The sequence below is a fragment of the Arvicanthis niloticus genome, chromosome 24 (genome assembly GCF_011762505.2).
Source record: "Arvicanthis niloticus isolate mArvNil1 chromosome 24, mArvNil1.pat.X, whole genome shotgun sequence".
Taxonomy (NCBI): domain Eukaryota; kingdom Metazoa; phylum Chordata; class Mammalia; order Rodentia; family Muridae; genus Arvicanthis; species Arvicanthis niloticus.
This window is the reverse complement of record NC_133432.1, coordinates 28,622,546-28,635,584: the sequence shown is the minus strand read 5'-3', so window position 1 is coordinate 28,635,584 and position 13,039 is coordinate 28,622,546. Positions and strand designations below refer to the sequence as shown.

The 13,039-nt window shown below is 38.0% G+C and overlaps 1 protein-coding gene across 1 annotated transcript in view; it reads right to left on the bottom strand.

The window, feature by feature from the left end:
• Window positions 1-6,549: 6,549 nt before the first annotated feature.
• LOC143437995 (cytochrome P450 3A13) overlaps window positions 6,550-13,039 on the bottom strand; it is a 32,762-nt gene continuing 26,272 nt past the window's right edge. Inside the window, exons 10-13 of the mRNA XM_076923404.1 lie at window positions 12,148-12,308; window positions 10,686-10,912; window positions 7,773-7,935; window positions 6,550-6,948 (exon numbers count right to left, since the gene is read on the bottom strand). Of these exons, the coding sequence (XP_076779519.1) occupies window positions 6,853-6,948; window positions 7,773-7,935; window positions 10,686-10,912; window positions 12,148-12,308 (647 nt within the window). The 3' untranslated portion in view covers window positions 6,550-6,852. The remainder of the gene's footprint in view (window positions 6,949-7,772; window positions 7,936-10,685; window positions 10,913-12,147; window positions 12,309-13,039) is intronic.

The window sequence follows — 13,039 nt, the reverse complement described above, 5'->3', positions numbered from 1 at the left end:
TATAGATGAAGGTGAAGACTCCCAACTTAAAGGACCAGTAAATATCTTCAACAAAATTATAGAGGAAAACTTCCCTAACATAAAGAAAGAGATGACCTTAAATGTACAAGAAACCTACAGAACCCCAAGTAGACTAGACCAGAAAAGAAATTCCTCCCTTCACATAATAATCAAAACATCAAATATACAAAACAAAGAAAAATACTAAAAGCAGTAAGAGAAAAAGGTAAAGTAATATATAAAGGCAGACCTATAAGAATTACACCAGATTTCTCACCAGAGATTATAAAAGTCAGAAGATCCTGGACTGATATCATACAGACCCTAAGAGAACACAAATACCAGCCCTGACTACTATACCCAGCAAAACTCTCAATCACTATTGATGGAGAAACCAAGATACTCCATGACAAAACCAAATTTACACAATATCTTCCCACAAATCCAGTACTTCAAAGGATAACTGATGGAAAACTCCAACACAAGGAGGGAAATTACAACCTAGAAAAAGTAAGAAAGTAGTCTTCCAACAACTCCAAAAGAAGACACAAACATAATTCCACCTCCAATAACAAGAGTGACAGGAAGCAACAATCATTTTTTCTTAATATCTCTTAATATCAATGGACTCAATTCTCCAATAAAAAGACAGAGACTAGCAGACTGAACACATAAACAAGACCCAGAATTTTGCTGCATACAGAAAACACACCTCTGTGACAAAGACAGACACTACCTCAGAGTAAAAGGATGGAAAACAATCTTCCAAGCAAATGGCCCCAAGAAACAAGCTGGAATAGCAATTCTAATATCAAATAAAATTGATTTTCAACAAAACATAATCAAAAAACGTAAGGAAGGACACTCATACACATCAAAGGAAAAATGTACCAAGAGGAACTCTCAATTCTGAACATCTATGCCCCAAATGCAAGGGCACCCACATACATAAAGGAAACTTTACTAAAGCTCAAAGGATACATTACACCTCACACAATAATAGTGAGGGATTTCAACACCCCACTCTCAGCAATGGACAAATCATGGAAACAGAAACTAAACAGAGACACAATGAAACTAACAGAAGTTATGAACCAAATGGATTTAACTGATATCTATAGAACATTTCATCCTAAAACAAAAGAATATACCTTTTTCTCAGCACCTCATGGTACCTTCTCCAAAATAGATCATATAATTGGTCACAAAACAGGCCTCAACAGATACAAAAAAATTGAAATAATCCCTTGCATCCTATCAGACCACCATGGCCTAAGGCTGGTCTTTAATAGTGACAAAAACAATGGAAAGCCCACATACATGTGGAAACTGAACAACCCTCTACTCAAGGACGACTTGGTCAAAGAAAAAGTAAAGAAATAAATTAAAGACATTTTAGAATTTAATGAAAAGGAGGACACATCATACCAAAACTTGTGGGGCTCCATGAAAGCAATACTAAGAGGAAAACTCATAGCTCTAAGTACCTACAAAAAGAAACTGGAGAGAGCATACATTAACAACTTGACAACTGAAAGCCTTAGAACAAAAAGAAGCAAATATACCCAAGAGGAGTAGATGGTAGGAAATAATCAAACTCAGAGCTGATATCATCCAAGTAGAAACAGAAAGAACTATACAAAATATCAACAAAACCAGGAGCTGGTTCTTTGAGAAGATCAACAAGATAGATAAATCCTTAGCCAGACTAACCAAAGGGCACAGAGACAGTATCCAAATTAATAAAATCAGAACTGAAAAGGGAGACATAACAACAGAAACTGAGGAAATTATCAGATCCTACTACAAAGGCCTATACTCAACAAAATTGGAAAATCTGGAGGAAATGGACAATTTTACAGATAGATACCAGATACCAAAATTAAATCATGAGCGGATAAACCATCTAAACAGTCCTATGAACCCTAAAGAAATAGAAGCAGTCATTAAAAGTCTCCCCACAAAAAAAAGTCTGGGACCAGATGGTTTTAGTGCAAAATTCTATCAGACCTTCAAGGAAGACCTAATACCAACTCTCTTCAAACTATTCCATGGAATAGAAACAGAAGGAACACTACCCAATTCATTCTATAAAGCTACAATTACACTCATACCTAAACCACAGAAAGACCCAACAAAGAAAGAGAACTACAAACCAATCTCTCTTATAAATATTGATGAAAAAATACTCAATAAAATTCTTGCAAACCAAATCCAAGAACACATCAAAACAATCATCCATCATAATCAAGTAGGCTTTATCCCAGGAATGCAGGGATGGTTCAATATTCAAAAATCCATCAATTTAATCCACTACATAAATAAACTCAAAGAAAAAAATCTACATGATCATCTCACTAGATGCTGAGAAAGCATTTGACAAAGTTCAACATCCCTTCAAGTTAAAAGTCTTGGAAAGATCAGGAATTCAAGGCCCATACCTAACATAGTAAAGCAATATACAGCAAGCCAGTAGCCAACATCAAACTAAATAGAGAGAAACTTGAAGCAATCATACTAAGATCAGTGACTAAACAAGGCTGCCCACTCTTACCCTACCTATTCAATATAGTACTGGAAGTCCTAGCTAGAGCAATTAGACAACAAAAGGAAGTCAAAGGGATACAAATAGGAAAAGAAAAAGTCAAATTTTCACTATTTGCAGATGATATGATAGTATACTTAAGTGACCCTAAAATTTCCACCAGAGAACTCCTAAACCTGATAAACAACTTCAGCAAAGTGGCTGGATATAAAATCAACTCAAACAAATCAGTAGCTTTCCTCTACTCAAAAGATAAACAGGCTGAAAAAGAAATTAGGGAAATAACACCCTCACAATAGCGACAAATAATATAAAATATCTTGGAGTGAATCTAACCAAGCAAGTAAAAGATCTGTATGACAAGAACTTCAAGTCTCTGAGGAAAGAAATCAAAGAAGATCTCAGAAGATGGAAAGATCTTCCATGCTCCTAGACTGACAGGATTAACTTAGTAAAAATGACCATCTTGCCAAAAGCAATCTATAGATTCAATGCAATCCTCATCAAAGTTCCAAATTAATTCTTCATAGAGATAGAAAGAGCAATTTGCAAATTCATTTGGTATAACAAAAAAGCCAGGATAACAAGAACCATTCTCAACAATAAAAGAACTTCTGGGGGAATCACCATCCCTGACCTCAAACTGTACTACAGAGCAGTAGTGATAAAAACTGCATGGTATTGGTACAGAGACAGGCAGGCGGATCAGTGGAATAAAATTGAAGATCCAGAAATGAACCCACACACCTATGGTCACTTGATCTTTGACAAAGGAGCTAAAACCATCCAGTGGAAAAAAGACAGCATTTTCAACAAATGGTGCTAGATCAACTGGAGGTCAGCATGTAGAAGAATGCAAATCAATCCATTCTTATCCCCTTGTACAAAGCTCAAGTCCAAGTGAATAAAAGACCTTCACATAAAACCAGAAACACTGAAACTAATAGAAGAGAAGGTGGGGAAGACACTCAAATACCTAGGCACAGGGGAAAAGTTCCTGAACAGAACACCAATGGCTTATGCTCTAAGATCAAGAATCAACAAATGGGACCTCATCAAATTGCAAATCTTCTGTAAGGCAAAGGACACTGTCAATAAGACAAAACAGCAACCAACAGATTGGGAAAAGATCTTTACCAATCCTACATCTGATAGAGGGCTAATATCCAATATATACAAAGAACTCAAGAAATTTAGACTCCAGACTACCAAATGACCCCATTGAAAAACAAAAGCTAAACAAATAATTCTCTACTGAGGAAACTCAAGTGGCCAAGAAGCACCTTAAGAAATGCTCAACATCCTTAGTCATCAGGGAAATGCAAATCAAAACAACCCTGAGATACCACCTCACACCAGTCAGAATGACTAAGATCAAAAACTCAAGTGATAGTAAATGCTGTCGAGGATGTGGAGAAAGAACACTCCTCCATTGTTTGTGGGAATGCAAGCTGGTACAACCACTCTGGAAATCAGTCTGGCGGTTCCTCAGAAAATTGGACATAACGTACCTGAGGACTCAGCTATACCACTCCTGGGCATATACCCAGAAGATGTTCCAACATATAACAAGGACATATGCTCCACTATGCTCATTTCAGCCTTATTTATAATAGCCAGAACCTGGAAAGAACCCAGATGTCCTTCAACAGAGGAATGGATACAAAAAATGTGGTACATTTACACAATGGAATATTACTCAGCTATTAAAAATAATGAATTTGAGAAATTCTTAGGTAAATGGATGGAACTAGAAAATATCATCCTGAGTGAGGTAACTCAATCACAAAAGAACACACATGGTATTTACTCACTGATAAAAAGCTTGAAACAGCCAAGATTCAACTAACAGACCACATGAAGCTCATGAAGAAGAAAGAATAAGGGTGGATGCCTAGGTCTTACTTAGAAGGAGTAACAAAATACCCAAGGGAGCAAATATGGAGACAAAGTGTGGGACAGAAACTGGAGGGGTCGTCTGGAGACCATTCCATCTGGGTATCCATCCTATGTGCAGTCACCAAAGATAGACGCTGATATGGATGTCAGGAAGTGCGTGCGACAGGAGCCTCATATGGCTGTCTCCTTAGAGGTCTGCTAGAGTCTGACATACCCAGAGGCAGATACTCACAGCTAACCATTAATCTGATCAAGAGTTCCCAATGGAGAAGTTAGAGAGAAAACTGAAGGAGCTGAAAGGGTTGGTGGCCCCATGAGGAGAGCAACAATACCAACCAACCAGAGCTCTCCAGGGTCTAAACCACCAGCCTAGTTGCACATAGGGAGGGACCCATTACTCCAGCTGTATATATAGGGGAGGATGGCCTTGTTGGGCATAGGTGGGAGAGGATATCTTTGGTCCCAGGAAGGCTGAACACTAAGTGGGGGCGGGGGGGAATTTGAGGGTGGGGAGGTGGGAGTAGGGGGTAGGTGGGGGCACAGCCTCATAGAAGCAGGAGGAAGGGGGATGGGATAAGGGGTTCCTGGGTGGTGGGGGGAATGGGGTAAGGGGATAAAATTTGAAATGTAGATATATCCAATAAAAAACAAAAGAGATGCCTATAAACTTACAAGAAGCTTACATCAAATAGATTGGACAGCAAAAGAAAATCCTCCCACCACATAATAATTAAAATACTATATATACACAACAAAGAATGACAATTAAAAGCTGCAAAGGTAAAAGGCCAAGTAACATATAAAGGCAGATCTATCAGAATCACACCTGACTTCAGAACAGAGACTGTAAAAACCAGAAGACACTGGACAGATATCTTTCAGACCATAAGAGACAGATGTCAGTCTAGACTATATACCCAGCAAAACTCTCAATCACCATAGATGGAGAAACTATGATATTCCATGACAAAACTAAATTTAAACAATATCTTACTATGAATCCACCCCTAAAGGGGATACTAGAAGGAAGATTAAAACAAAAAGAGAATAATTACACCCAATGAAACACGCAAAATTAGTCATCTCACAGAGAAGAAGAAGAAGAAGAAGAAGAAGAAGAAGAAGAAGAAGAGGAAGAGGAAGAGGAAGAGGAAGAGGAAGAGGAAGAGGAAGAGGAAGAGGAAGAAGAGGAAGAAGAGGAAGAAGAGGAAGAAGAGGAAGAAGAGGAAGAAGAGGAAGAAGAGGAAGAAGAGGAAGAAGAGGAAGAAGAGGAAGAAGAGGAAGAAGAGGAAGAAGAGGAAGAAGAGGAAGAAGAGGAAGAAGAAGAACAACAACAACAAGAAGAAGAAGAACGAGAAGAAGAACAAGAAGAACGAGAAGAAGAAGAACAAGAACAAGAACTAGTGAGGCACACACACAGTACCATATCCAACATAAAAAAAAAAAAAAAAAAAAAAAAAAAAAAAAAAAAAAAAAAAACAGGCACTAACAATCACTCTCAACATCAATTGATTCAATTCACCAATTGACACAGACTAATAAACTGGATATGTAGACAGGACCTATCATTTTACTACACACACACACACACACACACACACACACACACACACACACACAATACAGCAACAAAGAGAGACACTAGCTCCAAGGCAACAAAGATAAACACTAGCTCAGGGCTGAAAAAAGATTTTCCAAGCAAATGGACCCAAGAAACAAGCTGGAATACTCATTCTAATAGCTAATAAAATAGACTTTTAACCAAAAATAGTCAAAAGACATGGGGAAGAACACCTCATACTCATCAAAGGAAAAATCTACCAGAATGAAGTCTGAATTCTGAACATCTATGTCCCAAATGCAAGGGCACCCACATTCATAAAATAAACTTTACAACCTCAAATTACACATTGAACGCAACACAGTAACAGTAGAGGACCTCAAATAGAAGTAAATAGTTGTTCTTTCACAACTCTCTACAAAAAGTCAATACCACCATGTTTATTGACTTCTCGGCTTAGTACTTTATTGTAGCAGCAAATAAAAAAGTTTGGTAAAAACTTGGTCATTGGCATAACTATAAAAATGCTCATTTTCAGTAATAATTGTTGATAAAACTAGTAATTGGTGTTTATTTTCTCATCAGAAATCAGGGTATTTGGTGATAACAATGAAGTGGACATAGGCAATCCCACATGAACCAGGGAGTTAAATATATTTATCTTAGATTTGTGTCATTACATTCTTATGTTCCACAGAAGATGACCTGCACAGGGCCTGAGCAAGCTCAAAGAACACCCAGAATCCTGCAGGAGTGCATGAAATTACTGCAATCTTCATATCTGGATTCATTCACAATATGAATTGGTTTCTGGTCCACAGGATACAACATAACATACCATTATACATCAAGCTCCACTTACGGTCACATCTCTGGACACAACTTTTAGAAGGAGTGGCTTTTCTGGTTGAAGAAGTCCTTGTTTGTTTAATTTTAAAGGAATCTGCAGCAATTAAGCAAGTAAAGAAAGCAATCAATGAAGTGACAGCCACAAATGCAAAGAAGAGACCCACAACTACTGAAAGTGTTTTAAGTACACAAACACTACTTTTACTATCAGAGTCCTTCCTTAGGTGCTGTCTACCTTTTTGCAGACAGGGTTTCTCACTGGCCTGGAACTCAGAAACTACTCTAGGCTGGCTGCTTAGTGAGCTCCAGGAATCTGCTGGTCTTTGCCTTTTCAGTTTTGGGAGCTGGGAATAAGAGTGCGTGTCAACACACCTAGTTGGTAATAAGTCGAATGGTTGATTGTTTGGTAGCTGGGTTTATTGGTTGGTAGTTGGTTGGATAGGTTGCTTGCTTGCTTGCTTGCTTGCTTGCTTGCTTGCTTGCTTGCTTGCTTGCTTGCTTGCTTGCTTTGGTTCGCATGGGTTATGGTGATTAAACTCAAGTCCATGTGCTTTAAAGGCAAGAACCTTGCTGACTGACCTGTCCCCTAAAGCCACTTAGTTTAGAAAGTTTTTTCCATTAATTTATTTATTCTTTCATTTTACATCCCAATAGCAGCCCACCCCTTCCAGTCCCCACCTCACAGAGTCCCTCCTCCCATCTCCCCTCCTCTTTTCCTCTCGGAGGGTGGAGGCTTCCTGGATACAAGTTTAGGCAGTTTTATACTTAGGTCTCTTTAAAGCAAAGTATACAACTCTAAAACTGAAATAGTTAAACTCTTCAATATCTTTAAATCAAAATGCTTTTCTGCAAATCAATACCCTGATTTAAAAAGCAAAACTCCCATAAAAACATAACTTACTGAAAATTCACACTGACCTGAGTTTCCTTACAAGGTTGGAAGCAGAAGTTCTGCAGGACTCTGACAAGAGCAACTTTCATGTTCATGAGAGCAAACCTCATGCCAATGCAGTTCCTGGGTCCATTCCCAAAGGGCAGGTACGTGTAAGGATTGATGCTGTCCTGATTCGTCTTGCTGAACCTTGTCCCACAGAAGTAGATGAAAGCACATTAATTAGGTGTTAATGAAATATAAAACCCACAACAGCCACTTGTGTGGTATCTCTTAGACACCCACAAGCAGTAGTAGACTGGACGTTTGCATGGACTGGTTGTGAAAATTCTGACTTTTAGAGTTTCTTGCTTGTATACAATACAAGGTGGTCATTTCCCTTTCTCATATAATCTTCTCATATGCATGCCCTCAACAACACTATCTTCTTTCCAACTTGTCCCTCACTCGGTCTCATGTCTATTTTGTATGAGTCTTTCACAGGCGGTCACAGATTCTGTGTGTTCATGATGGCGATGGCCACGTTCTAGCTAGGAGCCACTATTAGAACACCTCCACAATTCTTTAGCACCCACAGTTTTTTGCCATTCTTTCATCCATGATGTTCCCAGGAACTCAAAGTAGGTGATATGTCATAGGAATTATACATTACAAGTCTTCCTCTTGTTTTACCATAGAGGGACTTTTCAATCATGTTGAGGTGATATGAGTACTGTTCAAAAGAACATTTATCTTAAAACTCGATCATTGTATGTAGTGTGATATGATTATCCTATGAGATATAAGAAATGAGGCCAATTGAGGAAAAGTATGTGATTGCCCTAACCAATACTCACAGAAGTCAGAGGATAAAGTCAGAGGATTCAGTGCCAATACTGAAATTGTTTTCCTTTCTCTTCTCTCTGTTATTCTCTTTTCTCTTCTCTGTTTATTTTTTTTTTTTTTTTGCTTTCTACTTTCTTCATCTTATTTCTTTCCCATGGTGCTTCCCTTCCCTTTCTCCCCACTTCTCTCCATCTTTCATTCTGTTCCTTCCACCTTCCCATCTTCCCGCCTCCACCCTTCTCTTTCCTCCCTCTCTTCCTTCTTTCTTCCTGATCCTTTTCCTTTCTTCCTTCTCCTCTCCCTTCTTTTTTTCTTGCTCTTTCCTTCCTTCTTAGCTGGATAGTTTAAGTTAGGTAATATACAAAGATATACAATGCTACTCATAATCATTAATTTATCTCTCTGTGTGTTCCTTTGGGTATAAAAATCTGAGTGGACAGAAAATTTTTATTCAAATTAGATACATGTAAATGATACTTAAGAGAAAAATTCTGCTTTATGGAAAAGTGGCAATTTCAAATGTGACCATGTATTTTTTTCGTTTTTTTAAATATTTTAATCTAATCTTTTTTATAGTCCATATTTTATTCCCCTCCCAGTCCACCCTCTGACTGTTCCATATCTATACCTCCTCTTCCCATCTCCACAAGGATGTCCCCACTCCCCACCCCTACCCCCACAGACCTACCCAGTCCCTGGAGCCTCCAGTCTCTTGAGGGTTAGGTGTATCTTCCCTGACTGAGTCAATTTTGAAAATTCTGATATGTAGTAGAGTATTGTATTTTCAAAAACTTAATGAGGGTTGTGGGTGTATGTGAATTAACACCATGTACAGGTGAATGGTTGCTGGTCACATAGAATTCCCTTAAAAGTGCTCTGTGTACTGATTTGTTATTTTGTCAAATATTCTCATTGTAGAAATTTATCACAAAATAATGATTTATCAGTGTTTGGAGTAGTCCCTCCAAAGTGTACAGTAAACACTTATTGTGTTGTTTCATTATTAAATGAATGTAACAGAAGTACAATCATGTGTGTCATAAAAAATATAGAAAGTGGGAATGCTGAAACTGGAAGGAACACAGAAGCCACCTGGTCTAGAAGACAGAAGAACTGATAAGCTCTACCTAACTTCTTCAGTAAATAATATATTATATATATATATATATATATATATATATATATATATATATATATGTATACACACACACACACACACACACACACATATATATATATATATATATATATCTCCAAATTGCACATCCTGGCCAACAACATAAGGTACCAGAAATCAGGAGCTGCACAGTTAGAAGCAATGACTGCATAGATCCTGAGCCTTTAGGCTTGCCAGCCTTTGCCCTAAAAAAACACCATTCTTTATTTTGTTTGCCAATAAAACAACATTCTAGTAAAGCTGTGACTGAAGCTTGAACATGGCTCCAGTTTTCCAGAAGAGCCAACTTGAACTATCTCTGAAGCAGGATGTCTCAGACTTCTAGACACCAAGAGACATGGTCTTGGAAAAGTCAGATAGGGTAAAATAGTTGTCCAGGACAACAACAGAGACAGGAGTGGAAAGAACTCTGTCCTCAGGGCTGCTCAAACCATGCCCTTAGATGATACAATTACAACCACGCTGGAGGACCCAGGGGGCAGTCTAGTCAAAAAGAAAAGGTAAATGTTCTCTAAAGATAATAGGCCGGGCAGTGGTGGCACACACCTTTAATCCCAGCACTTGGGAGACAGAGGCAGGTGGATTTCTGAGTTGGAGGCCAGCCTGGTCTACAGAGTGAGTTCCAGGACAGCAAGGGCTACACAGAGAAACCCTGTCTCAGAAAACAAAAAACAAAAGATAATAGGATTGGCTGAAGAAAAAGCAAAGAAAATCTAGGGATGAAAAGCCTAATGCATAAAATAAAATAATAATGAGAACACTGTGATAGATGCTACTCTTGTCTTAAAAGTTTGAATAGGTAGATTGATGGATGGATAGATGATAACCAGAAGCACAGATTGTTATTGCTACTTATGTGTCTTCAACACCAAAATACAACACATCAAGACTGGACTAGTCTGGGTCTGGGTAGTTTCTCTTTCCCACATTCTTGTACCTTTCAGGGCGGAATTCTTCAGGCTCTGACCAGTACTTCGGGTCTTTGTGAAGAGCAAAGGTTGGTACCATCACCACAGTCCCTTTGGGAATGGACACTCCATTGATTTCAACATCCTTCTTACAGACCCTCTCAAGTCTTCCAGCAATTGGATATAATCTGAGAGTCTCATTCACCACCATGTCTAGATACTCCATCTGTAGCAGGGTATCATAGGTGGCAGGTGTCTGCAAAAAGAGACAGAGTTTTCATAAATTAAGTAAAGTGACTTTCATCTATGGAGAACTAAGTTATTGCACTTCCCAAGAAAAACTCACATTGATGAAGGATTTTAGCATTTACAAAGTACTTTAATAGCTGACATACTTTAACATGCTTGATGCATCTTTAATAAATGTAGGATAATTATGAAATACTAAAAGACTTTGTGACAATCCCAAACCCAGGACCTGAAAACATCAGCCTTACTATATACTACATTTTAATTTGAGGAACCATAACTAACATATCATGATAATTAGAGTCACAAAAATTTAACACACGTGGTTACAATTCCACAGAGAGGTCACACATGTATACTTGAAAGTATTATATACAACATAGGAAGAGAAAAAATCCTTATTGTATTTATTTGAAATTATCCTGTATGGCCATTCTTTTAATTATATATAAAGTTTGGAAGCACTGATAGGATAAAATTTTAAATGATCTGAGGAGATAATAGTCTCTTCCATATTAAAGGTGACAAAAGACAAATACAAATCAATGCTACCATAGTGCTCAATTTCAACCTTGGTAAAAGTCACAGTGAGAACAGGGTCCATCATTCAACCCCACTCTCTATCACTGGTCCAGCCTTCTGGTTGTTCATTCAGGGCTTGCCTATGAGCTCTGAAGAGAGTGATAAGCCAGATAGACCACCCCATAAACAGGATAACCTCACAGCCCAGTTTGGGCAGAATTATAAAGACAAATGTGTAAAATTTGTGACTATTACTATATTAGATTTTTGGACAGACCAAAATATAGTATGACTCAGGGGTCAGATATGAGTTGAGAGAGGTGTGTGGGGTAACAGTAAATCAATCTGCCTCGCCCAGTCTAGCCAAGGCCAGTCACACTCAGGCTACAAACAGTACAGTGCATGAATACAACAGAGCTTACTCTCCAGACACTTGACTAATCAGTGCTCACACTTTCATATCTCTATGCTTTTGTGGGTGTTTCTTGGAAGTTTTTGTGACAATCTATCCCAACATTTGTCTACAATGTTATTTTCATAAAAGGCATCATCCGATGTCTGCTTCTCATGTTTTTCTCTTTTCAGAAACCCTAAATAAAGATGGTGAGGGATTCAATGCTTAAAATTTTGTTGAAAATTTCTCCCTGTGTGAGTTAAGTAGCCATTCATGCCAATGTTTCTCCTCTTCCCATCCTCCCTCCCTAGGTCCCATCCACTCACCTTATTGGGCAGAGTGGCATCAATTTCATCCTGCAGTTTCTTCTGTACATCAGGGTGAATGGCCAGCAAATACAAAGCAAAGGAAAGAGCACTGCTAGTGGTCTCATAGCCAGCAAAAATGAAGATAACTGACTGAGCCACAATCTCCACATCGGATAATGCTAATGGGAAAGAGAACTTATTTTATTTTATTTTATTTTATTTTATTTTATTTTATTTTATTTTATGTGTGTGTGTATCAGAGAGAGAGAAAGAGAGGGAGAGAGAGGATACTATAGCATTCTTTTGGGGTCAAAAGACAACTTGCAGGAGTGAGTTCTCTCCTTGGAACATTTGGGTCCTGGGGTTTGAACTCAGGTCTTTGGTTTGGCAGCAAGTGTCTTTATCTTATGAATATAGCTTACCAATATTGCTGGCCCACTAAATACGTTTTAGGTATTACTCAGTTATTAAAAACAATGAATTCATGAAATTCTTAAGCAAATGGATGGAACTAGATAGTTTATAAAGATGTGGAAATGACACAGAATACTTTGTGTGTACTATATCAGTACACATTTGTCAAATCCACAAAATGGACAAGGCCAAGAACAAACTCTAACTGTAACTATGATCTTTCAGTGATAATATGAACATGTAAGTTCAGTACTCGTAAAAAGCATACTCTGTTGATGAACATTAAAAATGGGAGAGTACCAAAAACTCAGTAGCCCTTCTTTATACAAACAACAAATGAGCTGAGAAAGAAAATAGGAAACAATACCCTTCACAATAAACACAAATAATATAAAATATCTTGGAGTAACTCTAACCAAGCAACTGAAAGACCTGTATGAAAGAACTTAAAGTCTCTAAAGAAAGAAATGGAAGAAGATATCAAAAGATGGAAAGG